Source organism: Jaculus jaculus, chromosome 1, assembly GCF_020740685.1.
Source record: "Jaculus jaculus isolate mJacJac1 chromosome 1, mJacJac1.mat.Y.cur, whole genome shotgun sequence".
Lineage (NCBI taxonomy): Eukaryota > Metazoa > Chordata > Mammalia > Rodentia > Dipodidae > Jaculus > Jaculus jaculus.
This window is the reverse complement of record NC_059102.1, coordinates 182,341,409-182,368,632: the sequence shown is the minus strand read 5'-3', so window position 1 is coordinate 182,368,632 and position 27,224 is coordinate 182,341,409. Positions and strand designations below refer to the sequence as shown.

The 27,224-nt window shown below is 47.6% G+C and overlaps 1 protein-coding gene across 1 annotated transcript; it reads right to left on the bottom strand.

The window, feature by feature from the left end:
• Window positions 1–15,341: 15,341 nt before the first annotated feature.
• Window positions 15,342–24,348, bottom strand: LOC123462204 (polyunsaturated fatty acid lipoxygenase ALOX15-like). The gene is made up of 13 exons (XM_045155036.1): window positions 24,199–24,348; window positions 22,527–22,731; window positions 22,207–22,288; window positions 21,795–21,898; window positions 21,449–21,609; window positions 20,672–20,815; window positions 19,289–19,498; window positions 17,431–17,517; window positions 17,167–17,336; window positions 16,903–17,024; window positions 16,319–16,419; window positions 16,030–16,197; window positions 15,342–15,916 (listed from the first exon to the last, which is right to left on the bottom strand). Exons 1-13 carry the CDS (start codon window positions 24,331–24,333, stop codon window positions 15,737–15,739), a joined length of 1,869 nt encoding a protein of 622 aa, XP_045010971.1. The 5' UTR covers window positions 24,334–24,348; the 3' UTR covers window positions 15,342–15,736.
• Between the last annotated feature and the right edge of the window lie 2,876 nt (window positions 24,349–27,224).

Sequence of the window (27,224 nt, the reverse complement as noted above, 5' to 3'; positions counted from 1 at the left end):
TGAACAGAAAAAGGAAGGTTGGGAGGGCGAAGTGGTTGGGTGTTGGAAAGAAAACGTGGACTATCAGCTGTAGCAGAACATGTTCTGCCAGCCCCTTATCAGAGGTTATTACCAATCTCTTGTAATGACTTTTTGTTTTTGCTGCTAGAGATAAGTCGTATGTCACTTTTCATAGTTAAGGCATCTGCAGTACACGGTCTTAGACATGGAATTTAAAGTGCAAAGCATGTGTCTCTCAGTACACTGTGTGTGAGGATGGCTGCTCTCCCCAATCCTGGCACTTTAAACAAGGTCAAATCTTTCGTCTCTTAGCCAGTTTTATAGGTGAAAATGTGGTGACTAGTTTTCTTTTAATTTCATTTTTTTGTTTTATTTATTTATTTATTTGAGAGTAACAGACAGAGAGAGAAAGAGGCAGGGAGAAAATGGGCACGTCAGGGTCTCCAGCCACCACCAAGGAACTCCAGACACTTGCGCCCCCTTGTGCATCTGGCTAACATGGGTTGGGGAATTGAGCCTTGAACCGGGGTCCTTAGGCTTCACAGGCAAGTGCTTAACCGCTAAGCCATCTTTCCAGCCCTGGTAGCTAGTTTTGATTTTACCTTGCATTTTCCTTTAATAGTATCATTGAGCAACCTTTGTATTGCAGAAGTTACTTATATTTTCTTTTCAGTAACCTGGCTGTCCCATTTTCCCATTGGGTTTTCCTTTTTCCTATTGATTTGTAGGACCATTTAGATATGAGAAGAAAAATAACCCTTTTCCACTTCTATTGCAATTAACAAGGAGCCCAAAGCCAGAAGGCCTTTTTTACCTACATCAATTCCATAAAGTGCTGATTTTGTTCTATACTATTATAACCGCCCCTCAAGAAACCAGTACCATTAAGGTAGCTTGTTCCATCTCCTACAGCAGGTAAAACACAGGGAAAATCTGGAACATTCTCTTCTTACAAGACAAGGGTGCTGTCAAGTGAGTCACAGGCAGTACTGACAGAGCAAGATTCCTCACTACAGGGACTCTCACTAGCCACTGTGACATTTGGGGGAGGAAAACACAATAATAAGTGGAGTTTCTTGAGAAAGATAAGTGTATGGATTAGAGCTTTTCCTGGGGTTTGCCAGGAAGGCACAGGGAGACCTGAGTTTTCAGGAAATAAGTCCCCCTGTGGAAAAGTGACCCTTGTGGCTCAACAATACCATTAAGGGAACAGCGTTTTGTGTGGGGGGGTGGCAGTCCTTGGTCTGGCTTATTCCATGTTTTCACTCTGCTGTTGTTCAAGAGATTATTCTTAAACAAGTACCCCTGGGGCAGCTGAATGGCTCCTGCCACGTCAGGAATCCTGTGTAGTCCTGACAACATCCAGCAGGAAAGAAGCACCATTTCTTCTTTTCCCCCTTGTGTAAAAACCTAAAAAGCTGTTTCAGAAACCATCTGGTAGCTCCTTGACCTCCTAAAACAAGTACTAGAGAAAACATTTCTCCAAGGGAGATAGTTTATTTGGGAACAGCCACACAACAATGCAGAATACACTAGTGAAGGGCAGAGGCAGAGCCAGGGAAGCAGAGGACAGCGGTGTTCGTTTTTTTTTTGTTTTGTTTTGTTTTTTTTCAGGCAGGTACCTTAACCACTGAGCCATCTCTCTCGCCTTCTTCTTACTTTTTTTCCTCAATTTTTATTAACATTTTCCATGATTATAAACAATATCCCATGGTAATACCCTCCCTCCCCCCCAACTTTTGGTGGGGTTCTTTTATACATGTTTATTTATTTATTAGCAAGCAGAAAGATGGGGCACACCAAGGCCTCCAGCCGCTGCAAGTGAACTCCAGTGACAAGCACCACTTTATGCTGCTTGCTTTACATGGGTACTGGGGAATTGATCCGGGGTTGGTAGACTGTGCAGGCAAGCGCCTTAACAGCTCAGTCATATCTCCAGCCTGAAAGGTGGTGTTTTTTTTTTCAGGCTAATAACTTATTGAATAGTGTCCATACACAAGACAAAGATTTTTGAAGGCAAAATGAAGGCTGTGTGTGTTGAATCCCAACATGATGGCTCCTAATGACGGCAGCTTGGGTGAGAGGCTGAACAGGTAGCTGCCCGGGCACCTGTGATGTGGTGATGCTCAGTGGGCGCTGCAGTGTGGGCAGCAGAGTCTGCCCACGGTCCTGTCGCCAGGAACATGTCTTGAGGTCCCTCTGTCCAGGGACTCCTGACTTTGTTTTGGTGGCATTTTACATGACAGATACCATTTCGATTTTAATTATATTCACATTGTATTTTTCGCCAAAACAGACTACCAAGCACGAAACCAGTAGGTGGACAAGGGATATGGAAATATGATCATCTGAGCCTCAGCAGGATTCAGCTCTGAATTACCTGAGCAAGGATGGGCACCCAAATGTATTTAGGGCTTCAACAATGAGCAAGAGGGTTGGGGTGATGGATTGGGATGTAGACACCCAAGATTGCCTTCTGGGATTAGTTTGTGAAAGGCTTCAATTCTTAGTAACATTCAAGAAAAAAGTTATAATTGGGATGGAGAGATGGCTCAACAGTTTACAGTGCTTGCTTGCAAAGTGTACTGACCATGGTTTGACTCCTCAGTGCTCCCATAAAGACAGACCACAAAGTGGTGCATGTGTCTGAAGTTCATTTGCAGGAACACAAGGCTCTGGTGAGCTCTTTTACCCTTTATCTCCCCCCCCTCCATATATATATATATATATATATATATATGTAATCAAAATAAATAAATATTTTTAAAAGTTACTTTAAAATGTTACAAAGAAAACCTTATTACATAGGTGTGACATAAGAAAATAAATGCTACTGCCTGTTGCTTCTTCTAAGAATGTTATGTACGTGTTTATAATGAACAGATGTACACTTATTTGGTAAATAGATAAAAACAGAGGCCTGTGTGAGCCAACTAGATCTGGAAACTACTGGAGCTCTTCCAAAACCTGCAAGGAGTGAACAGCACATGTGCTCCTCATGATAACCAGGTAGGAAGGAGGGCCATGCAGCTCCCCAGGGCTGCTGCTCAAACTCTATGACCAAGGAGAAAGATGGTCCTGAGATTCTGAGAGGTCAAATGTCCAAAAAGGAAAGTCAGTGTGTCAACACCATGCTGCCCTACCAGGAGACAATCCAGCCCTCACCACACTCATAAGAACATGCTAACATGTGCGTGCACATGTCTGTAATGACCTTGCAAAGCAACACAGCATGACACCCACCATGACAGAATGAGGGTAACCCATAACCCAGACAAAGGAGTATAAAGGAGTATGTCATTTCAAGGGGAAAGACAGATTAGAGAAACACAAAACTTACGTGAAAGATAAACACTAAAAGGCTTACTGAGGCCACAGGAGAAACGTCACTGAAAACACAGCCCTTTGAGCCCAGTGAGCTTCAGACCCCAAACCACAAATCAATCTTCTGAAAAGCCTTGAATCTACAGCCTCATCTGATCTGAGGGTGGAGGAAAGGTGCTATTCTTTAAGAGGGGAGAGCAGGGGACAAGACTTCTGTAATGCTGAGAAAACGTTGTGGTGTGCACCTGTAGTCCCAGCTCCTCGGGAGGCTGAAATAGGAGGATCAATGAGTCTAACAGTTTGGGTCCAGCCTGGGCAACATAGTGAGACCCTGTTCCTTTAAAGAAGCAATTTATCTGGGCTGGAGAGATGGCTTAACAGTTAAGTGCTTTCCTGTGATGCCTAAGGACCCCGGTTTGAGGCTCGATTCCCCAGGACCCACGTTAGCCAGATGCACAAGGGGTGCACGTGTCTGAAGTTCGTTTGCCGTGGCTAGAGGCCCTGGTGCGCCCATTCTCTCCCTCCCTCCCTCTCTCTCTCTCTCTCTCTCTCTCTCTCTCTCTCTCCCATCTCTGTCACTTTCAAATAAATAAATAAAAATAAACAAAAATTTGTTAAAAAACAATGTATCTGGCCGGGCGTGGTGGCGCACGCCTTTAATCCCAGCCCTTGGGAGGCAGAGGTAGGAGGATCGCCATGAGTTCAAGGCCACCCTGAGACTACATAGTGAATTCCAGGTCAGCCTGAGCTAGAGTGAGACTCTACCTCGAAAACCAAAAAAAAAAAAAAAACACACACAAAAAACAAAACAATGTATCTTATTCCTATTGAAAAACAAGAACAAGAAAGGACCAATAAAAGTACTAGAGAGATGGCTCAGTGGCTAAGGCGATTGCCTTTAAAGCTTAAAGAGCTTGGTTCAATTCCCCAATACCAAACTATAGCCAGAAACACAGTGCAGGGCATGCATCTGAAGATTCTTTGTAGTGGCTAGAAGCCCTGGCACACCCATACTCTCTCTCTCCCTCTCTGTCTCTCTCTTTCTCTCTCCTGTCTCTGTCTCTCCCTCACAACCTGCCTCCCTCTGTCAAATAGATAAATAAAATTCATAATAAATCTAAGGTTTTCTAGTAGTGGTCTCCCATCTTGCATTACATGATTACACTATAGCCTTGATTCTGGTTTTGGGGTTTTTTTTGCCTTTTTTTTTTTTTTTTTTTGAAGGAGAATCTCCCTCTACCCATGCTGACCAGGAACACTGTAGTCCCAGATTGGCCTCAAACTCACAGCAATCCGCCTACCTCTGCCTCCCGGGTGCTGGGATTAAAGTGTGTGTCACCATGCCCAGTTTAGCCTTGATTCTGAACACATGACATGTGTAATGAATGTACAATAAACACTGCCTGAAATATCTTTGGCTCAGACTGAAGACTCTGGTATTTTATGAACTGCAATGTTCTTACTGTGCATACAAAGTCATCTACTCTTATAGAAACAACGACTAAAGTCCCTGGGCACTGGGATTTTTCTTTCCCTAGATACAGTCATTTAAAATCAGGATGACCTTAACAGAATTTTGAGAAAAAAAGAGAGCAGAAAATTATGATCCAAGCTTAGTGACTCACATCTTTAATCCCAGAACAGAACTCTGGAGGCAGAGGTAGGAGGATCCCTGTGAGTTTGAGGCCAGTTTGGGACTACAGAGTGAGTGTCAGGTCAACCTGGGCTACAAAGAGGCCCTGCCTCAAAAAAAATATTTTTAAGTATATCAAAGTCTGTTCCATGTTGGCATTAACAAAATGGCTTGCTAAGACATGCTTACAGCTGGGGAAGGAGAATGATCCCAGTGTTCCCAGGCACTTGCTTTTCAAACTGGGTAAAAGTGCCACACAAGGCTATTGGGACTTTAAATTTTAAATCGGGGATTAACTGGTTTTATTATTATTTTTTTCTGAGGTAGGGTCTCACTCTGGCCCAGGCTGATCTGAAATTCACTATATAGTCTCAGGGTGGCCTCAAACTCACAGCAATCCCCCTGCCTCTGTCTCCTAAGTGCTGGGAATAAAGGAATGCACCACCACACCCAGCAGTTAACTGAGTTTTTAAACAGCTTTCTCACGTTTTTTGACCAACGTGGTGATGTCCATGGTTTGGTATCTATGGTTCCAGGAAAACGGTGGCAGGTCTGTATGTGGGGAAGACCCGGCAGAGCTTAGGGCTACAGAGTGAGCGCCAGGTCAACCTGAGCTAAAGTGAGACTCTACCTCAAAAAAATTTTTTTAAGGAGAACAAAAGTCTGTTCCATGTTGGTGTTAGCAAAATGCTTGCTTTTACAAACATAATCTGGAGAAGGGGAATGATCCCAATGTGCCCAGGCACTTGCTTTACTAACTGGGTAAAAGTGCCACACGAGGCTATTAGGACTTTACACTTTAAATCAGGGGTTAACTGATTTCTTTATTTCAAGGTATGGTCTCATTCTGGCCCAGCTGACCTAAAATTCACTATGTAGTCTCATAGTGGCCTTGAATTCATGGTGATCCTCCTACTTCTGCCTCCTGACTGCTGGGATTAAAGATGTGCACCACCATGCCTGGTAGTTAACTGATTTTTTTTAAATATTTTATTTTTATTTATTTATTTTAGAGAGATATACAGAAAAATGCAAGGGGGAAGAGAGAGAGAGGAAGAGAGAGATAAACAAAAAGAATAATCACATAAGGCCCTCCAGCCACTGCAAACGAACTCCAGATACATGAGCCTTCTTGTGCACCTGGCTTACAGTGGGTCCTAGGGAATTGAAAATGGGTCCTTTGGCTATGCGGCCAAGCAACTTAACTGCTAAGCCATCTCTCCAGCCCATCACTGATTTTTTTTTAACAGCTTTCTCACAGTTTTTAACCAACATGGTGATGTCCACGTGGTTTGGTATCTATGGCTCCAGGGAAACAGTGGCAGCTCTGCATGTGGGGAAGACCCTGCGGAGCTCCCTGGCAATGCGTGGGCAACGGGAAACAGGATGGGAGACCTTGAGGACAACCGACATGGCCCCTGTGGCTCCTCAGTCTGCAGACCAAGCACAGCACTCTGGTCCCTCATGAAGTGCAGCTGCTCGCTTGGCTGCAGACCTGAGGCATTCTCCCACTCCCTCTAGGACATGGGGCCACCTGGGGAAACAACACAGAAAAAGGCCTACACACAGCCAATGCTGAGACAGGGGACCAGCTCCCAGGCTGAGCCCAAGAAGGCCTGCTATCATGGGCCTTTAGAGAGACCTCCCTCAGAGAAGTCCTAGCTGCTGACCCAAAGCGACACCTCCATCCAGCTCGAAGCACTTAGGAGGATGACTTCGCTGTAGGGAGAAGGACGAGGATGAGAAGTAAATTAACTCCATTTTGCAGGCAGCTAGTCAGGGTTGCAAACCCCAAAAACAAAACATTCCTGACTCATGCTGACTCCCCAGGATCTTGGCTGGCCTATACCACGTAAACAACCTTCTGTTTAACTCATCAGCCTATCAGGACACTCACATGCATCCAAAGGAACCAGTCCCCTGCCTAGTCCATTAGCATATCAGGAGTCCCACACATATTCTCGAAGCAATCAGTCCAGTCCACCTCCACTTGATACTCAATTTACATCCCCAGGTACTCTCAGGACCCTTCTGACTTGGGAGCTGTTCTGTTACAGTCCTCACATCCCATTTGCCTCACATGGTTCTCTTCAGCTACATCTGCACTCCTCATTCTCACTGGGTAGAACTGGAGAGCCACTGGCTCAGGGAGTTTCTGTGAGCATTGAGTGTCCAGCACTCTGACCAGCCTATTCAGACCTGAGGAAGGATCTGTCATTCTCAAAATGGAGAACACAAGCAACCCCGATTAAACTTAGTGAGTCTCCCCCAGAAAGATATCCAAGTAGAAGGGATACTAGTTGGGAAGAAAAAGGGATTCAGCAGGAGAGAAGGTAGAAAGAGAAGTTATGGGGAGTGAAAGGGATCAAAATATATTATCTACACGCATAAAATTGTCAAAAAAAAATACAACAGGGGCTGGAGAGATGGCTTAGTGGTTAACGTGTTTGCCTAAAAAGCCAAAGGGCCAGGTTTTACCCCCCAGGACCCACGTCAGCCACATGCACAAGGTGGTGCATACATCTGGAGTACATTTGCAGTGGGTGGAGGCCCTGGTGTGTCCATTCATTCTCTCTCTCTCTTCTCTGTCTCTCTCTCTCTTCTCTCTGTCTCTATCTCTCTCAAATAAATAAATAAATAAATGTAAAAAAAATAAAATTCAAAAGGAAAAATAAATAATATGTATTTTCAAAGCAAAAAAAAAAAAAAAAAGAAATTGAACAAATGAGTACCCATTCTGATTCCACTCGTATAAAGTTCTGTAATATTTCTGGTTGCCTGGAATGAGAAAAGAAAAAATTTATGGGCTCAAAAGGACATAGGAATCCGCAACGATGTTGGAAAAGTTTATTTTCTTAATACTAAGATGACTTTGTCCATATAGACCCTCAAAAACAAATATACACTTTAAATGTTTGCTGGACTATAATTTTAATTCAAAAAATCATATCCAAAAAACTGGAAGTTTAAAAAAAAAGAAAGCAAAAGCTTCTCTACCTACCATCTGCACTATGGTCAGCTTCGTCGCGTCCATGTCCTTTCTGATGCACAATTTCCTTCACCTTGGCTAGCATGACATGCCTACCTGTTCCTCTAAAAGAACTATATAGGAAAAACTATTTAAGAGCACTAAGGAACATTCTGCTCCTGCTCTTCCCAGCTCTGTTCCTCTTCTCACCTCTGGGCGTAATTCATTCTGGTAGGAGTAGCTCACCCAACCCACAAGAAGGAGTAACTCCCCCAACACCCAGGAAGGAGTAGCCCACCCAACACCCCGGGAAGTAGTAGGCCACCAAACACCCGGGAAGGAGTACTCCACCCAACCTGGGAAGGAGTGGCCCACCCAACACCCGGTAAGGAGTAGTCCACCCAACACCCGGGAAGGAGTAGCCCACCCAACACCAGGGAAGGAGTAGCCAACTCAACACCAGGGAAGGAGTAGCCCAACCAACACCCGGGAAGGAGTAGCCCACCCAACACCCGGGAAGGAGTAGTCCACCCAATACCTGGGAAGGAGTAGCCCACCCAACACCAGGGAAGGAGTAGCCCAACCAACACCCGGGAAGGAGTAGTCCACCCAACACCCAGGAAGGAGTAGCCCACCCAACACCAGGGAAGGAGTAGCCCAACCAACACCCGGGAAGGAGTAGCCCACCCAACCCCCGGGAAGGAGTAGGCCACCCAACACCCGAGAAGGAGTAGGCCACCCAACACCCGGGAAGGAGTAGCTCACCAAACACCCGGGAAGGAGTAGGCCACCCAACACCCGGGAAGGAGTAGTCCACCCAACACCCGGGAAGGAGTAACTCACCCAACACCCGGGAAGGAGTAGTCCACCCAACACCCGGTAAGGAGTAGTCCACCCAACACCCTGGGAAGGAGTAGTCCACCCAACACCCGGGAAGGACTAGTCCACCCAACATCTGGGAAGGAGTAGCTCACCCAACACCCGGGAATGAGTAGTCTACCCAACATCCAGGAAGGAGTAGTCCACCCAACACCCTGGGAAGATGTAGCACACCCAACACCTGGGGTGGAGTAGCTCACCCAACACCCGGGAAGGAGTAGCCCACCCAACCCCCGGGAAGGAGTAGCCCACCCAACACCCGGGAAGGAGTACTCCACCCAACACCTGGGAAGGAGTAGGCCACCCAACACCCGGGAAGGAGTACTCCACACAACACCCGGGAAGGAGTAGCTCACCCAACACCCAGGAAGGAGTACTCCACCCAACACCTGGGAAGGACTAGTCCACCCAACACCTGGGGTGGAGTAGCTCACCCAACACCCGGGAATGAGTAGTCTACCCAACATCCAGGAAGGAGTAGTCCACCCAACACCCTGGGAAGATGTAGCACACCCAACACCTGGGGTGGAGTAGCTCACCCAACCCCCGGGAAGGAGTAGTCCACCCAACACCCGGGAAGGAGTACTCCACCCAACACCCGGGAAGGAGTAGGCCACCCAACACCCGGGAAGGAGAACTCCACACAACACCCGGGAAGGAGTACTCCACCCAACACCTGGGGTGGAGTAGCTCACCCAACCCCCAGGAAGGAGTAGTCCACCCAACACCTGGGAAGGAGTAGCCCACCCAACACCTGGGAAAAAGTAGCCCACCCAACACCCCAGGAAGGAGTAGCCCACCCAACACCCTAGAAAGGAGTAGCTCACCCAATACCTGGGAAGGAGTAGCCCACCCAACACCCCAGGTAGGAGTACCTCACCCAACTCTCCAGGAAGGATTCACCCATCAACACTCCAGGTAGGAGTAGCCACTAACACTTCAGGTAAAGGTAGACTACCCAACACTCCAGGTAATTCAACACCTCTCATCATTTAACGGCCAGTGCTGGTCTGGACTCAAAAATGGCCCTCAGAATGGGATCTGAGCACGTGGGCTCCCTCAAGCCTGCACCCTTCCTCTCTCTCCATTGGTGTGCTCACAGATTCGCCAGTTCTGAGGTGCAGAGGCATCAAAGTAAACCACTACCCTCTTGTTCTCTGAGGACCCCAGACTCAGTAAATGAATGACAAAGCCTGAAAAGAAAGCCAAGTCTTAGCAAAAGGTCATGTGAGAGGATCATGTCCTGAGCTAGGAGGTATGTTTTATTTGGATAAAGACAAAAATCTATAGGATATTTGCCAGATAGCAATAACCAGGTTAGCATAAAGTTTCCTTCTTCGCAATTGTATAAGTGCTACTTCAAAAAAGTATCGTGGCAGTTTGTTTGCAAGAATTCTCTTGTCGTCCTGTCAGAAGTTCATTATCTCCTATGTTCTACCATCCATAAGTGTGAGGCTATGTGTGCTCTGATTGTTAGTGATTTGTTCCAAAATAAACATGTTTGTTAATCTGGGCATGGTGGTAAACACCCATAATTTCCCACTCAGGAAGGTGAGACAGCAAGATCTCAAGTTCAATGTCAGCCTAAAGTTACATAATGAATCCTGTTTAAAAAAAAGAGAGGGAGAACTAGAAGAATGAGGAAAAATGTATTTGTTAGAGTATGTTTGCTCAAAGAAACTAAGTTTCCACACCTAATAGCAGTAGTGTAGCTTATACTCGATGACCACTCTTTCTGTTCTTATAACATCACTAGAACATAAGAGGCCTGACTTTGTTGGCTCTTCAAATCAGACTGTAGTAAAGCTGAGGGATTACGAGATTCATGTACTGAAAGGAGAGGTTCTCAGTCAGTGAGATGGAGAAAATCTGTCAGAATATTAAAGAGAGCAGAGCAAGGGGCCAAGAAGATGTGGTGCCCCAAGGAGAAGGGGTGTGGCCTCTGATGATCAGGGTGTGCCCACCAAAAATAAGGGCATGGACTCCAGAAGGAGAGAGGCCTCCAAAAAAAGGGTGTGGTTTCCAAGGAGAAGAGGCCAGTGAGACAGGTGTGGCCTGTGAGGGGTACATCCTCCCAGGAGCAGGCAATGTCTCTGTGGAAACCACTAGTACCATACCCTGACCTGTCATCTATCAGTGGCTGTTTCACAGGAGTCAGTTATTTTCCTAGCTTGACGTGTCCGCCCGCCCTGCTACACCTTCTCTCTAGCCCAACTCCCACCCGCCCCTGCACCACTCAGCAGACGGGAGTCTTAACTCATTTTTTTTATTTGAAATTCTTATTAATTAGTATCCTGCTCTTACATGTTCTGTTCATGAAAGAGCTCTGTCATTCACGCCCTCTCTAGAGATAAATTTATCTAGCGATAAATAAATCGGCACATTATGGATTCAAAGGTCACCAGGTCTCAGAATTTGAAGTCAAGGGCCTGTCTGAAAGCAACCCTTCATGTCATGGCCACTATCACTGAGTCTGGGGCCTTGTTTGAACTGGAAAGCACTGGCCTCTGGCACTTTAGAGGAATGAGATAGCCACCAAGCACAGCTGGCCAAGGAAATGAGCTCAGGATCTTCAAGGGGGCCTGCCCGGGCCGTGCTTTCCTTTAAGGTGAGCCAAGTTCCGGGGCTCAGTTAACCAAGAGCAACTAGCTGCTCGGAGAGCTTTGGCAGTCAATGTCCTTTCTCACCCTTCAGTTCTGAGCTTCCTGTTGGGGAAGCTCATAGGGAAGCAGATGAAATTAATTATGATCAGCTCATCAGAGCAGCAAAAGGGCGTTACAATCCTGGACATGGTCCTCCCCACCATGGGACAAAGGCCCAGACACACTTCTACATGAGTCACTGTCCTCAGCTCTGCCCTTGCCACCTCAGCCTGTCTCTACCATGTTTCTTCTCCATGACATACAAATATTTATTCTCAGCTAATTTTTTGAGATTTTCCCCAAATAACCATTAAATTAGGCCTATAGATGGAGTAAATTGCAAAAAAATAAATTTTTTTTAATCCTCTGAACATCCACGAAATAAATGGCCACTGGATTTTACAGCTTCATGAAATGCTAGGGCCAGCGGTCCCCTTCTCTGCAGGGTCCTTTCCATCTATCGCCACACTACAGTTGGTACTTCTTCTCTTGGTTCAGGCAGGGCATTCCTGGCCTTAAGGAGGAGGTCTGCAATCTGCTCCTCTGGGAGTCATCCTTTGCTCTCCCCCACCATCAGCAAGAGCTGTACAGCAGGCACAGGCCTCCATTCAGCAGCTGAAACTCTGGTCAGCTTGTGGCTTTTCACCCCTCTGAGATTCTCTTACAATCAGAGCTCTGGTGTCTGTGTGCTGTTTTTGATACCAATGTTCATGTTTCACTTTCAGGTTCTGGTGCCTGGCACTGTGTTTGTTCTTTTTACTTTTTGTTTTGTTTTATTTGTGAGAGAAAAAGAGGAAGAGAATTGACACATCAGGGCCTCCAGCCACTGCAGTCGAATTCCAGATGCTTCCACCATCTTGTGCATATGTGCGACCTTGCATGCTCTGTCACCTTGTGCATCTAGCTTACATGGGACCTAGATAGTCGAACATGGGTCCCCAGGATTTGCAGGCAAGCACTTGTGCTGCTAAGCCATCTTTAGAACTCTCCATTTTCTTTTTTAAAAATACTTAAAATTATTCAAGCCACGCATGGCCATACACACCTTTAATCCCAGCACTTGGGGGGCAGAGGTAGAAGGATCACCGTGAGCTCAAGGCCACCCTAAGACTACATAGTGAATTCCAGGTCAGCCTGGGCTACAGCAAAACCCTACCTTGAAAAACAAATGAACAAAAAATGTTCACTTATATATATATATATATATTTGAGAGAAAGAGTCAGAGAGAGAGAGAGAGAGAGAGAGAGAGAGAGAGAGAGAATGGGCACTCCAGGGCATAGAGACACTGCAAACAAACCAGGCACAGGCGCCACCCTGGGTATCTGACCTACGCGGGCACTTTGGAATTAAACCTAGGTGCTCGGGCTTCTCAGGCAAGCACCTTAACCACAGGGCCATCTCACCAACCCTAAAAATACATGAACTTATTTGATAGCAAGACAGAAAGAGACAAAGAATATGGGTGTGCCAGGGCCTCTGCCCCTACAAATGACCTCCAGCCACATAGAGCACTTTCTGCATTTCCTTTAGGTGGATATTGAGGAAATGAAACCTGGCCATCAGGTTTGCAAACAAGTGCCTTTAACGGCCGAGCCACCTCTTCATCCCTCTACGTTCATGAAGCTGCTTCTTCGCACAGTAACTGACCCCCGTGCAGTAAGTGCGCTGTGCAGGGTTTGTACCTTCACTTCTGTGTTGGCTCCACCTCCACAAGGAGCCCTGCTCTGACTGCACTGCCGCATTCTACACAAAGGCACCCAGGCAATCCCAGCTTTTAAAGTAATTTTATTCATTTATGTATTTATTTACTTTGAGAGAGAGAGATAGAAAGAGAAGGAAAGAATGGGCATGCCAGAGCTTCCAGTAGCTGCAAACGAATGTGTACTGCCTTGTGCATCTGGCAAACCAAACCCGGGTCCTTTGGCATGGCAGGCAAGTGACTTAACCACTAAGCTATTTCTCCCAGCCTAATCTTAACACCTAAATTCCTGTTCTTTCTTCAAGAATTAGACTTAGAATTCAGGCGTGGTGACACACGCCTTTAATGCCAGCACTTGGGAGGCAGAGGTAGGAGGATTGCTGTGAGTTCAAGGCCAACCTGAGACTACATAGTGATTTCCAGGTCAACCTGGGCCAAAGTGAGACCCTACCTGGAAAAAAGGGGGAAAAAAAGAATTAGACTTAGAGCTGGAGAAATATATAGGGCCAAGTATCACACATATGTCTTCTGCAGAATTCAGTAGAACCAGGGGCAATAATATTGCAAGGGAAATACTTTGGGTTCATGTAAACTGTTAACTTTGTTTTAAATGTCTCAGATTATAATATACAGAAGTAAAATTTCCAATATTATTTTCACAAAAATGTTAACCAGCTATACCAAAATTATTAAATCTGTGTAGTATGAAGATAATCATAAGACTTTTTATAATGGTTCCCATTAATTATATGAATTTAGAACTACCCAACTAATGAACTGAAAATAGGTTATAGATACCCTGCAATTCCTCAAACTGAAGTCTTGAGCAAAATATCTCCAGCCAAACAGAAGGGATATGTCCATCAAAATGTCTTCTCTGGCTGGAGAGATGGCTCAGCATATAAGGTGCTTGCATGCAAAGCCAAACGACCCAGGTTTGATTCCCTAGGACCCATTTAAGCCAGATGCTCATGGTGGCACATCCATCTGGAGTTCATTTGTGTGCCCATTCTTTCATTCTCTCTCTACCTATCTGCCTCTTCCTCTCTCTCAAATATATAAATAAATAAATAAAAATTAACTTTAACAAAGTTTTCTAAAGGTTTATCTGCTCGGATCCATGGTGTTCATCCTCTTGGTCGGTGAATGTGCTTTTTACAGATGACAGAGAGTATCAGGGAGATCCTAAGACCTATCAGAATAAAAAAGAAAAAGAAAGCTGGGCTGGAGAGATTGCTCAGGGGTTAAGGTGCTTGCTTACAAAGCCTGATGGCCTGAGTTCAATTCTCCAGCACCCACATAAAGCCAGATACACAGAGGAACTGTGTATGTAGAGTTTGTCTACACTGGCAAGAGACCTGCTGCATGCATTGACCCTCCAGCCCCGTTTATCAAACCAAATAAATAAAGAAGAAAAAGGAAAAGAAAGCCAACTGCCTGGCATGAGAGGAGTCACCCCATCACTTCTGCCAGGATCCAGGTGACATTACAGAGGAAGAGGTGGATTAAACAGGGGCACAACTCTCGCTGCCAGCCTCAAACCAACCCCATGCACATGGAAGTAGACACGGAGGAGACTCCAAACCCATCCAAACAGATGAGACACTGCAGAGAGCTCCAACACCATAAGGAGACTTATAACACACCCTCCGAAGCTCAGAGAACATTGTGAAAGAGGCAACTATAAAGAATGTAAGAAACTGGGCATGGTGGTGCATGCCTTTAATCCCAGCACTCAGAAGGCAGATATAGGAGGAACACCGTGAGTTGAAGGCCACCCTGAGACTACATGCTTCTTTGACACAAGATCTTTCGCTGCTGCAAATGCACTGCTTGACTACAAAGGAACACTGGACTCACTGGACTCGCTGGCCTCTAGCTCTGCGTTCTCCTGCCCCTCTCCCATGTCACAGGCACACTGGATCCCACACGCCTGTGCAAGGGTGCACGGGCCACTTTGGGTCCAGCCTGACATGGCTGCTTGGGAATTGAACCTGGGCTGGTAGACTGTTCAAGTAAGGTCCCTTATCCACTGAGAAATTCCTCAGTCCCTAGATTGACCATTTTATACATGAGCTCTGAAGGGAAGATCTCAAGTCGAAAACTGATGAGAATTGCTGGGGTCATGATGTGCTTTGTGGTGGTTCTGGCTGCAGGACATGTGTGCTCCTATCCAGTTAGAGAAAAGAAAACAATTTTGATGCAAACATTTTATTTAAGATATTTGGCCTATGCTCTTTTCATCCTGAGCCTAAATATCTTTCTTACAATCAATTAAGATTCAGTATCTATTTTGATTCCTACAGGTGTGGGACAATATATACTATCACCCTACTTTATTCTTGAAAGACTTATTTTCTAAATATGCCTATTAGACCTAAGGGAGAAGAGAAGGAGGGAAAAGAAGAAAGGATGGTGGTGGAGGAGGAAGCAGAACCCCCAGCCATCCTTCTGCAGTCAAGGGTTCCACACACTATGGGGAAGTGGCTCCTGGGGGAGGGGCCGTGGGAAGAAGGCAGGGTGTGGGGGAAGGGCTGCACGCTGAGAGGAGGGTCATGCTGCCCCTGAAGCCACCACATGCTTGGGACACTCATATGGCCACACTGTTCTCCACCAGGCTGGGCCGCAGGTACTCATAGGGTATGTCTAGGCTTTTGTTTCGCATCTCAATTTCTTTATCCAGGACAGCCAGCTCCTCTCTGAATTTCTTCAGCACAGCCTTGGCCTCAGGTGTTGAAAAGTACTCCTCTCGATGCTGGCCCAAAGGCACCTGGGGAGGAGGGGGAACGGAAGCTTAGAGCCTGATGATGACTCCAGCCATATTGGGGCATCACACCAACCTCTTTGCCTTCTTCCTCAGGATCCTGGGCATCTGGCTCTTACCATAACAGCCTGGCGTCTGCCCAGGTGCCAGGTAAAGTTCACCTGGAGATTTGCCTGATCAGGGTTGGGCAGTGTAGCCATCAGGGTCTCCAATGTTGCGTCCTTGGTGGTGGGTGGGGGCAGTCGCATGGTGCACGGTGTGTTAGGGATCCAAAAGCACCAATCGAGCTGGAGGGGCGTGGGTCTACAGTCAAGCTCTGTGAAGCAGGAAAACCCCTCTGCCTGCTCACCTCCATCCCCCCACCCCACTCCAGCCCGAAATTCCCAGCTGCCTGCCTCTGGGAAGTACCTGACCCAGGTGGACAGAGGCATGCTGGCCAGTGCAGGTGAAGATGCACATGGTGACAAAGTGGCAAGTCTGGGCCCGGGACTGCAGAGAGGTGGGGAATCCTGTGAGAAGCAGGAACAGTTAGAAGGCGATGGGGGAATATGAGCAGAGCTGAGAGAGGAGAAGGAGAGGCAGAGAGAGCAGACACAAAGAGGAGGAGAAGAGAGGTGAGAAGGGGATGCTCAGGGCCTTTGGAAGTTGGCATGAGGAAGGAAAGAGATGCCCTGCTGGAGGGAGCCCATCAAGGAGTGCTGTTCTGCCTCACAAGTCCTCATGTCTCAGGAGTTTAGCAAGGTGATGACAGCACACTGGTAGTCACAGAGGGTATTTTCACCACAGCAGTGGGCAAATGCTACCCGTTAGGGCTTTTCTTCGGGAGAGTCAAGTGTTAAGCACTTGTGAGCATTGCTCCCACTGCATCTAGGAAGGTGTCTGGGAGTTTTCACAGGGGATGAGAATGCATTAGGGAGATTCCACAGATACAGAGAGGACTCTGGAGAAGTCATATAACGAGTCTTAGTTCTCAGTGCAGAGACTCCTGTTACCTCGGTCCTGGGCCCCTCGCAACCCAATTTCCGTGATCTCCCGACACCAGTTCTGCAATTCGTAGTCATCTCTCACGTCTGCGTCTGTCTTGTAGTAGAGACTGAGGGTTCCCTCCACATACCTGCAGGCACACATCGCAGCAAGAGAGCTGATGGACTCAGCTCCTGGTTCACTTGGCCAGGTCAGGGTGTCCACACCCAACCCTGGTGCAGACCTCCTGCTGTCCGGCACCCACACCTGCCCTGCATCCCTGCCTGCCTCACCGATACGTGATTTCCCACAGCTTCAGTGAATCTTGGGCATAGAAGGAAGACTTAACGTCCAGAAGCCCCCGCTCAGCCAAGTCGTCAGGAGGGCAGAAAGAGCTGTAGGTCAGCAGGGCTCCGGCCTTCTTGATCAGCTGCAGGTGGCCTCCCCCACCTGTGCTCACGATCTGATGGAATGAGGACAGAATCTGTCAAATCAAGCATTCCGGAACCCAGAGCCAGAAGACAGTGAGCCCAGGATCCACACCCTCCTCCACATACCCTATCAAAAATGCCACATTCTGAGATCAGTCCATTCCTGGCCCGCACGTTAATTTCCATGGTGTACTGCAGGTGAGGAGCCACAAGCTAGAGAGGGAAACAGGGACAAGCAATGAGAGGAGACAGTGAGGCAGCGGGGCCCTGCGGAAACAGGCTGGATGAGGAAAACAGCACAGATGTTCAGGGAACGCAGAAGAAGGCTGATTTACATTGCATCAGTTTTCCATCAACTGTCGAGTTAGTGCTTCAGTGCAAAGCTATCACTTACTTTCTTCCATATTCTTTTCCTAAGTCTGTTCCTCCACTTTAACATCCCCACGGGAGCCTTGTAAGACATATTTTTCTGTCCCTTTCCTGCTTCCACAAACTCACCTCTTCCCTCATCCTTTCAATCGTTACACTCAGCTTCTTGCTGTTCTCACAACCAGGTATGTTCCCCAGACAGTATCTTTGCCAGGCTCTCCCACCAGCCTGCAATGCTGGGCCCCTGACCATCCCATTCTCTGGATCCCTACAGGATCATTCTCTAGGTGACCTTTTCAGAGAGGTCTTTCTTGATGAGCCAAACTAGGCTCACCATCACACCACTGCCCTGATGACTATACCCTTCATGTCAAATGTGACCATCTTCACTCCCCTGCTCTGATCACTGTACCTGTCACCTCATATGTGGCCATAATCACACCCCTGCTCTGATCACTGTACCTGTCATGTCCTATGTGACCATCATCACACCGATGCTCTGATGATTGTACCTGTTACCTCCTCTGTGACCATCACTCCCATGCTCTGATCACTGTACCTGTCACCTCCTATGTGACAATCATCACACTCCTGCTCTGATCATTGTACCTGTAACATCCCATGTTGCCATACATTCATTTTGTCTGATTGGTCTGCTAGAGAAGGAAATCCCAAAAGGTCACAGTGTTACAAGAGGTGTTTATAATGGGTCTTGCTATGCATACACTCTCAGCACCCATTTGTAATGCAGGGACGCTTTGCTCTGAATGGCTGTGGTAAATAATGCTACTCTTGATGCTCTATGCCTCCATTTAGAACTCCTCAAAGAGTCTTCTCAGTCATGAGCATGATCTCATGTGTGAGAAATCTAGTTCTTTATATTTTTATATATTTAAAAATATTTTTATTTATTTATGTGCAAGCAGACAGGGAGAGGAGATAAACAGACACAGAGAATGCATGTGCCAACTCCTCCAGACACCGCACACATCCAGAGCATGCGTCACAAGGTGCCTCTGTCTTTAAATGGATACTGGGAGATCAAACTTGGGTCATTAGACTCTGCAGGCAAGCATCTTACTGCTGAGACATCCCTACAGCCAAATCTATCCATTTACATTTTTTATGCAAGAGAGCAAAAGCAAGACCAGGCAAGAGAGAGAGAAATTTAGCACACCAAGACCTCCAGGCACTAAATAAAACCCCAGACATGCACACCACCTTCTGAGCATGTGCAACCTTGCGCTCTATGTAACCATCTGTCTGGCTTATTTAGGATCTGAAGAGTTGAACATGAGTTCTTAGGCTTCAAAGGGAAACACCTTAACTGACAAGCCATCTCTCCAGGCCCTACATTTATTTTATGTACTGTAGAAATATCTGCTTCAGGACATGAAGGGAATAAAATATTCTCACCCTTACTCCAGTAGGTATCTCCACGCCCTTGAGAGGTGGTTTGCACTGAAAGTGCAGGGAGGCCACCTCACACGCCCCTGCTCACTTCCTCCCCATGGCTATGTTCTTCCTAAACCCTGAAAAGGCACAAAAGCCTCCTGGGCCTGGAAGGTGAACTGGGACCAGGGAAGCAGGCAGAGAAATGCAAATCAGCTATTACCTTGAAGACAGGGTGTAGGGATGGAAGGCACCTCATGGTGGCCACAGCAAAGACCTCAGCCATCAAGTGTCCCCTCAGCAGATGAGACTGCAGCTCATGAAGCTGGAAGTCAGAGCTGCGGACCCAGCATTTGGCGAGGAGCCAGACCATTGGGGGATCCGTGGGCAAGAAAATAGGCGGTGGAGTGGATCCGACTTTTGGCAGCTCAAGCTAGAGTGAGGAAGAGTGTGAAGGGTTGGATTCGCTGGGTGCCAGGAGCTCAGTGATCCCCACTTCCTGCACAGGTGACCTTTCCCTTCCTCCTCTGGCCTGGTTCTTTCTCCATCTTCCTGAGCTACCCACCCCAGCTCCATTCCTGCCCTTTCCACCCAGTACAGCGCTCATCAAAACTGCCCTTCTGCTGCCTGCTCCAGCCTCCCTTCTCCACGAGATTCAGCCCCTTGCTTGTTTGACCCCCACTCGTGAAGACACAGCAGCCTCTCTAGGACCCTTCTTCACCAACTCTGCACAGAGAACTGAGTCTCTAGTTTTTGGCTGCATGTGACATACTTGGAATGTCTCCCCATTCATCAAAAGTGATAAGACAAAACCCTACCTGGGAATTTCCCCCTCTTTCTTTGTGCCTTATTTATTTCTTCAAGTGTCTCCCTCTCTCCCATGTTTCCTTGATCCTTAAGTGCGGGTCAGCAGGCCTGGTGTCCCTCTTCACTCCTTCCCATCTTTCTTCTCCATCCCTCCAGCTGCCACCCACCTCGGGATTAGTCACCTCCTGAGGCCTTAGCATGAGAGCCTAATCCCAGCAAGGAGTAACTCTCTTCTTCAACCCAGCCTAACTCAATCACCTAACACTGCCCTTCTGTGGTGCTTTCCCAGTCCCCTCATGCCTTTCCTCCTGAGCTTAGCTTGCCTGGTCCAGCTCCTCCAACTCCAGGCCTACTATCCACAGAGTCTCGCCTGACTCTGCCCAATGCATACAGTGGGTAAGTCCATCCTTCCCTCCTAATGATCCCTCCAGGACCCAGATACTCACCTCTGTCCTCTATCTTTTTATTTTTGTTTATTTGAGAATGACAGGCAGGCAGAGAGATACAGGGAGATAGAGGGAGGGAGAGGGAGAGAATGGGCACACCAGAGACTCCAAGCACTGCAAACGAACTCCAGATGAATGTGCCACCTGGTGCTTTTGTGCTGGGGAATCGAACCGAGGCCCTTAGGCTTTGCAGGCAAACACCTTAACCACTAAGCCATTCTGACTATCCTCTATCTTATTCTGTCTGTCCTCCAGTGCCTTTGAGTGGATTGAGTAGACACTTACTGAACCTGGACAGACCACTCCCCTGAGTAGGCTGCCCACTGTGGGAAAAAAGAACCATGCTTTCTCACCTGGATGGCCAAGGGTAAGAGTTGCCCATCAGGCTGTAGCTTCAGCATGACCAGAGGGGCAGCGAGGTACTGCTGCCTACACAGGATGACATTGGCTTTGATCCCATCCAGAATGGAGTAATCAGCTTCAAACAGAGTGCCTGCCTAGATGCAAGGAAAGGAAAGGACCTCTCCATGTGAGGAGACATCTTCCCACCAGGACTCCCTGACAGACAGATAGCAAAGAAGATAAATGACTTGTCTCCATCCCCAACTTTACACTAGCTGGGCTTTTTCCTCAAGGAGTTCTTAAACATTCTGGTTGAATTTCTCCCTTTAGAGAAGAAGAATCATCAAAGAAGTGGCATATCTTGGCTAAGATCACACAACATACACTAGCAGAGTCAGGATTCAATCCAAGATAGCCTTGTAATCAAACCCATGGATTTCTCTACCAATTGTCCAACACTGGCTGCTTATTAATAACCACACTCCTGTGACCACAATTACTTAAGTCTGCACCATCTCTGAATCCATGGCCACCAGTGTCCAGTCACATGTCCTCATTTGACTTTCTCTCAACAAACTTCCCTCTCATATACCTGCCCTCCACAACATGCCATTCTCCTGTAGGGAGGAAAGTTGTGGAGTTGTATTTATCCAGTATTGGTCAGATTTCTACTGCAGGATCCTTTTGCCAACCAGCAGCAAGCTGGACCTTCATTGGCAGGAATACAGTGGACGCCAACACTAGCTCCACCTTCCTTCATGATCTGCCACGAGCTCTGATGTCCATACCTGGAGCTCCTTCAATAACTGGGCCTGCAGCTCTTCCATGCCTGGAGGAAACTCTAGGCGGTCAGGAAGGCAATTGGAGCGCCTCAGGAGTATGGGGTTGGCGCCATTGAGAAACTGGTATCCGAAAAAGGCATCCTCCTTCCAGGAGTCACGAACCCTTTCTGCAGATAGAAGGTGATTGTGCTATGGGGTCTGAGCTGCCAACAAACCATCTCTGCCTGATGCTAGACCCGCAGGAGGAATCAAACCTCTGGTTTTGCATGCCAGTACTTGGGTCCCATTCCCACTGCATTGGGTAAGATGAATAAAGGTCATGGGGAAGTATTGGGGTAGTCCGGAAACTGACCAGCCAGCTTGCTGTAGCCACTCTTGTAAAAACAATTGAAGTCATCCAGATCATTCCAGGTAGTCACAGCATTTCGAGGCAAGTTGATATCAAAGTCTGCAAACCTTAAGGGAAGGAGACTGTCATTTTTAGAATCAAACATCACAGTTGTGGACACCTATCCTGAACTGGACCATGTTCCCACTGGCTTCCACTAGAGCAGCAAACCTCCCTCTCACCCCACAGAAAGCAGTGTTCAATTCAAATTCTTTGTCCTCCCTTAAGCACTCATCCACAGGGAGGTCAGATAAACTGGTCCCTACCACATTCAGGATTAAGCCATCCTCCCAGTGCCCCACCTGTGGGCAGAAATGAAATCAGGCACTGGTGTGGAAGAAGGAGCTCGCACTGGGCTCATCGGGGGTGGGCTAACCTGTACAGACTCCTTCTCTCTTTCAGCTCCTCCTCCCTGTGTTCCTTGAACAGGCCTTGAGGGTCCTCAGTCACAGTGCAACCTAAAAGTGCAGAGCAGGGCATGCTGGGACATCGGCTGAGTTCTGCCTCTTCAGCCCCTCCTGGCTGGCCCCTGAGCCTGCAGCTTCACGGATCCCCCGCCCCATGACACCTGCACCAATGCCAGCATCTCTTTTCTTACCCCTGCTCTCCAGGTTCTAGCCCCACACGCCACACCCTCTTCCTGACACACCCATGCCCAGCATGTCCTCTGCCTTTCACAGCCACCCCTCTGCTCACCTGTGCCTTCAGGGAGCCTCAGGATGTTGCTGCCCGTCACCCAGCGGTAACAGGGGAATCTGTACTCTCTTTCTTGGTCCCCAGGGCCCTTCACAGTGATCCAGTTGCAGAACCAAGCGTCATCCTTAAGAAAATGCCGTTTTTGCAGTTTCACAAACAGCAGTGATCCAAGGTACTGGGACACGTTCACCGTGAATTCCTCCTCCTGCAGGCGACAGAAGAGGCCTCAGCCACAGGAAGGAAGGCGCATGGCATGAGGACTCAGGACAAATCCTGCTTCCAGTGCGCCACAGGGAAAGTGGTGAGAAGGAAGCCAGAAAGAGAATGAGGGCGAACAGCAGGCGGGGCGGGACTGTGACTCCTCTGACTTGTTACCTGAACCCCGATTGAAAAGAGTGAGAGTGCAGGGGGTGGAAAATCAAAGTGCCTTCCTTCCATCAATTTTTTTCCCTATGAATCAACAGTTATTGTGCCAAGTACATAGTGGGCAGTGGGAATCCTGCCTGAGGTACTGGTAGCACGCGGTTGAGCTGGGAGACCCCACCAAAGCTGAGGCTAACATGGACCCCACCCAGTCTGGTCCAGGCTCGTGGAGGGTGGTGCATCGCAGCATAGACTGGAGGTGGACAGGCAGTTGCCCAGAGACAGTGAGGTGCAGAAAAACCAGAGGACAGGGAGTGCCAGGCGGGCTGTGCTCCAGAGAGGCCCTGCAGCTAGCTGGGAGCTGAAGCTGCCTGCGAGGTCTGGGAGTCCAGCAGGACTAGTCTAGGAGAGGGCAAAGACTAAGGACTGAGAAAGAGACAGAGCCACTGACAGGTTTCAGTGAGCACACCAGGAGAAACCGTCGTGGACTCAGAATGGCAGTGAGGCCAGTCCACGAGGTGAAGGTGGCATGGGGACAGTGGAAGGGGTGGTCAAGGATGGGGCAGGCATCAGGTAAGGAGTTTCAGGGGTGGCATCCACTACCTCTGCTCAACTCTTGGTCTCAGAAAAGCGAAGGTAAGGAGGAGTGGCCTGTGACAGCTGGTAAGACACCAGGGGACAGAGGCCTGGGGGAGAACCTCTTTGTGGCATGTTCCTTTGAAGGATCCCTGCTTGACAGGATCTGGGGATCTGCATGATAGCTGGGCTAAGGATGGAAATGAAGGGCGGTAAAAAAGAAAGCAAAACAAAACAGAACACAACAAGCAAAAGAAGAAAACTAAACCCTCAGAGCAGTTAGAGCAGCAGGTGGCTATGAGCCCAGAGCAGAGGGTCCAGAAACAGAGGCTCCTCAGAACTTAGTTGCACCCCCACCCTTTCCCATCCCTTCTCACCACGCACTCCACCTCAAGTGATATGGAGAGAGGACTGAAAATGTCCACCATTAAAACAGAGAGCACGGGTCTGGCACGTCATTGACTCCTCCTAAGAGAACTGTGTGCTGTGAGGGGTGAACGGGAGTATCCCTTAAACTCCCGGAGGTCCAGGTGGCCAGAGTAGCTACTGAGCGCTGACCAGGTGCCAGCAAGGGGCTGACCCAGTGCTGTCACCGCTGTCCTGTCAGTGCGGTCCTCCCTCGAGCCAGTGAGCACCTGCAGCAGCCACAGCCAGGGCTCCCGCAGCGCTGCTTCCTGGATTTCACTGACTTGCAGCCAGGGACACAACCCATCCCTCATGCTGGGCAGCTCACCTTGTTCCTGCAGGGTCTTAGCAGTGCCCCTAGTGATGCCTCTCCATGCTGTCCCACAAGCCACAGCAGCACCTGGTTATTGGACCCTGCATACAAGGAGTCTCCAGTGGAGATGCAGATGTGGTAAACTCCCATCTTGCTCAAAGACGCCTGCAGAGAGTGAAGAGGACTTGTTAAATAAGAGAGCCCAGACACCGCCCTCAGCTATGTTTGCTAGGTAGTGGCGAGAAGCTGGCATGTGTCCAGCCAACCCCGCCTAGCCCTGTGCAGGGCCCACAGCTCCACCAGCCTGGAGCTCTGCCCCAGCCCTAACGGGGAGGCTCTGCGCAAAGCACTGTTAGAGATGCCAACCACCATTTTTGTGCAAGGAGGATTGGGTGGGAGAAGTAGGTAGGGATTTGAACAGAAAAAGGAAGGTTGGGAGGGCGAAGTGGTTGGGTGTTGGAAAGAAAACGTGGACTATCAGCTGTAGCAGAACATGTTCTGCCAGCCCGTATCAGAGGTTATTACCAACCTCTTGTAATGACTTTTTGTTTTTGCTGCTAGAGATAAGTCATATGTCACTTCTCACAGGTAAGACATCTGCAGTACATGGACTTAGACATGGAATTTATAGTGCAAAAGCATGTGTGATTTTGACCGAAATTAAGAAATTCCTTGTCATATAAAAGTACTAATTCACACATCTCTCAGTACACTGTGTATGAGGATGGCTGCTCTACCCGCTCCTGGCACTTGTGAAGGTAAACAAGGTCAAATCCTTCGTTCCTTAGCCAGTTTTATAGGTGAAAATGTGGTAGCTAGTTTTGACTTTACCTTGCATTTTCCTTTTATTAGTATCATTGAGCAGCCTTGGTATTGCAGAAGTTACTTACATTTTCTTTTCAGTAACCTGGCTGTCCCATTTTCCAATTGGGTTTTGTTCTTTTTCCTAGTGATTTCTAGGACCATTTATATATGAGAAGAAAAATAACCCTTTTCCACTTCTATTGCTATTAACAAGGATCCCAGAGCCACGAAGCCTTTTTGCCTACATCAATTCCATAGAGTTCTGGTTTTGTTCTATAATATCTTTCCCCTCCCTCCCCCCATGCCCATAAGACACCACTACCACTAAGATAGCTTGTTCCATGTCTTACAGCAGATAAAACACAGGGGAAACCTGGAACATTCTCTTCTTAGAAGACAACGGTACTGTCAAGTGAGTCACGGGCAGTACTGACAGAGCAAGATTCCTTACTACAGGGACTCTGACTAGCCACTATGACATTTGGGGGAGAAAAACAAAGTAACAAGTGGAGTTTCTTGAAAAAGATAAGTGCATGGATTAGAACTTTTCCTGGGGTTTTCCAGGAAGGCACAGGGACCTGAGTTTTCAGGAAATAAGTCCCCCTGTGGAAAAGTGACCCTTGTGGCTCAGCAGTACCATTAAGGGAACAGCTTTTTGGGTGGTGTGGCAGCCCTTGGTCTGGTTTATTCCATGTTTTCACTCTGCTGTTGTTCAAGAGATCGTTCTTCAACACGTAGATGGGGCATCTGAATGGCTCCTGCCACATCAGGAATCCTGTGTAGTCCTGACAACATCCAGCAGGAAAGAAGCACCATTTCTTCTTTTCCTCCTTGTGTAAGAGCCTGAGCAGCTGTTTCAGAAACCATCTGGCAGCGCCTTGACCTCCTACAATGAGGACCAGAGAAAACAGTTCTCCAAGGGAGATAGTTTATTTGGGAACAGCCAGACAACAATGCAGAATACACTAGTGAGGGATGAGGCAGAGCCAGGGAAGCAGAGAAGGACACAGGTGTTCTTTTATGCATGTTTTATTTGTTTATTAGCAAGCAGAAAAACGGAACAAGAAGAGAGACTGACAGACAGAAGGGGCACACCAAGGCCTCCAGCCGCTGCAAGTGAACTCCAGTGACAAGCACCACTTTATGCTGCTTGCTTTACATGGGTACTGGGGAATTGATCCGGGGTTGGTAGACTGTGCAGGCAAGCGCCTTAACAGCTCAGTCATATCTCCAGCCTGAAAGGGGGTGGTGGGGCTAATAACTTATTGAATAGTGTCCATACACAAGACAAAGATTTTTGAAGGCAAAATGAAGGCTGTGTGTGTTGAATCCCAACATGATGGCTCCTAATGACGGCAGCTTGGGTGAGAGGCTGAACAGGTAGCTGCCCGGGCACCTGCGATGTGGTGATGCTCAGTGGGGCACTGCAGTGTGGGCAGCAGAGTCTGCCCACGGTCCTGTTGCCAGGAAGATGTCTTGAGGCCCCTCTGTCCAGGGACTCCTGACTTTGTTTTGGTGGCATTTTACATGAAAGATACCATTTCAATTTTAATTATATTCACATTGTATTTTTCGCCAAAACAGACTTCCAAGCCTGAAACCAGTAAGTGGACAAGGGATATGGAAATATGATCATCTGAGCCTCAGCAGGATTCAGCTCTGAATTACCTGAGCAAGGATGGGCACCCAAATGTATTTAGGGCTTCAACAATGAGCAAGAGGGTTGGGATGATGGGTTGGGATGTAGACACCCAAGATTGCCTTCTGGGATTAGTTTGTGAAAGGCTTCAATTCTTAGTAACATTCAAGAAAAAAGTTATAATTGGGATGGAGAGATGGCTCAACAGTTTACGGTGCTTGCTTACAAAGTGTACTGACCATGGTTTGACTCCTCAGTGCTCCCATAAAGACAGACCACAAAGTGGTGCATGTGTCTGAAGTTCATTTGCAGGAACACAGGGCCTCTGATGAGCTCTTTTATCCTTTATCTCCTCTCTCTCTCTCTCCATATATATATATATATATATATATATATATATGAATCAACTAAATAAATATTTTTTAAAAGTTACTGTAAAATGTTACAAAGAACAACTTATTACACATGTGTGAGCAACTAGGACATTTTACAAATTTATAGGTTTTATAAGAAAATAAATGCTACTGCCTGTGTGCTTCTCCTAGAATGTTATATATGTGTTTATAATGAACAGATGTACGCTTATTTGGTAAATAGA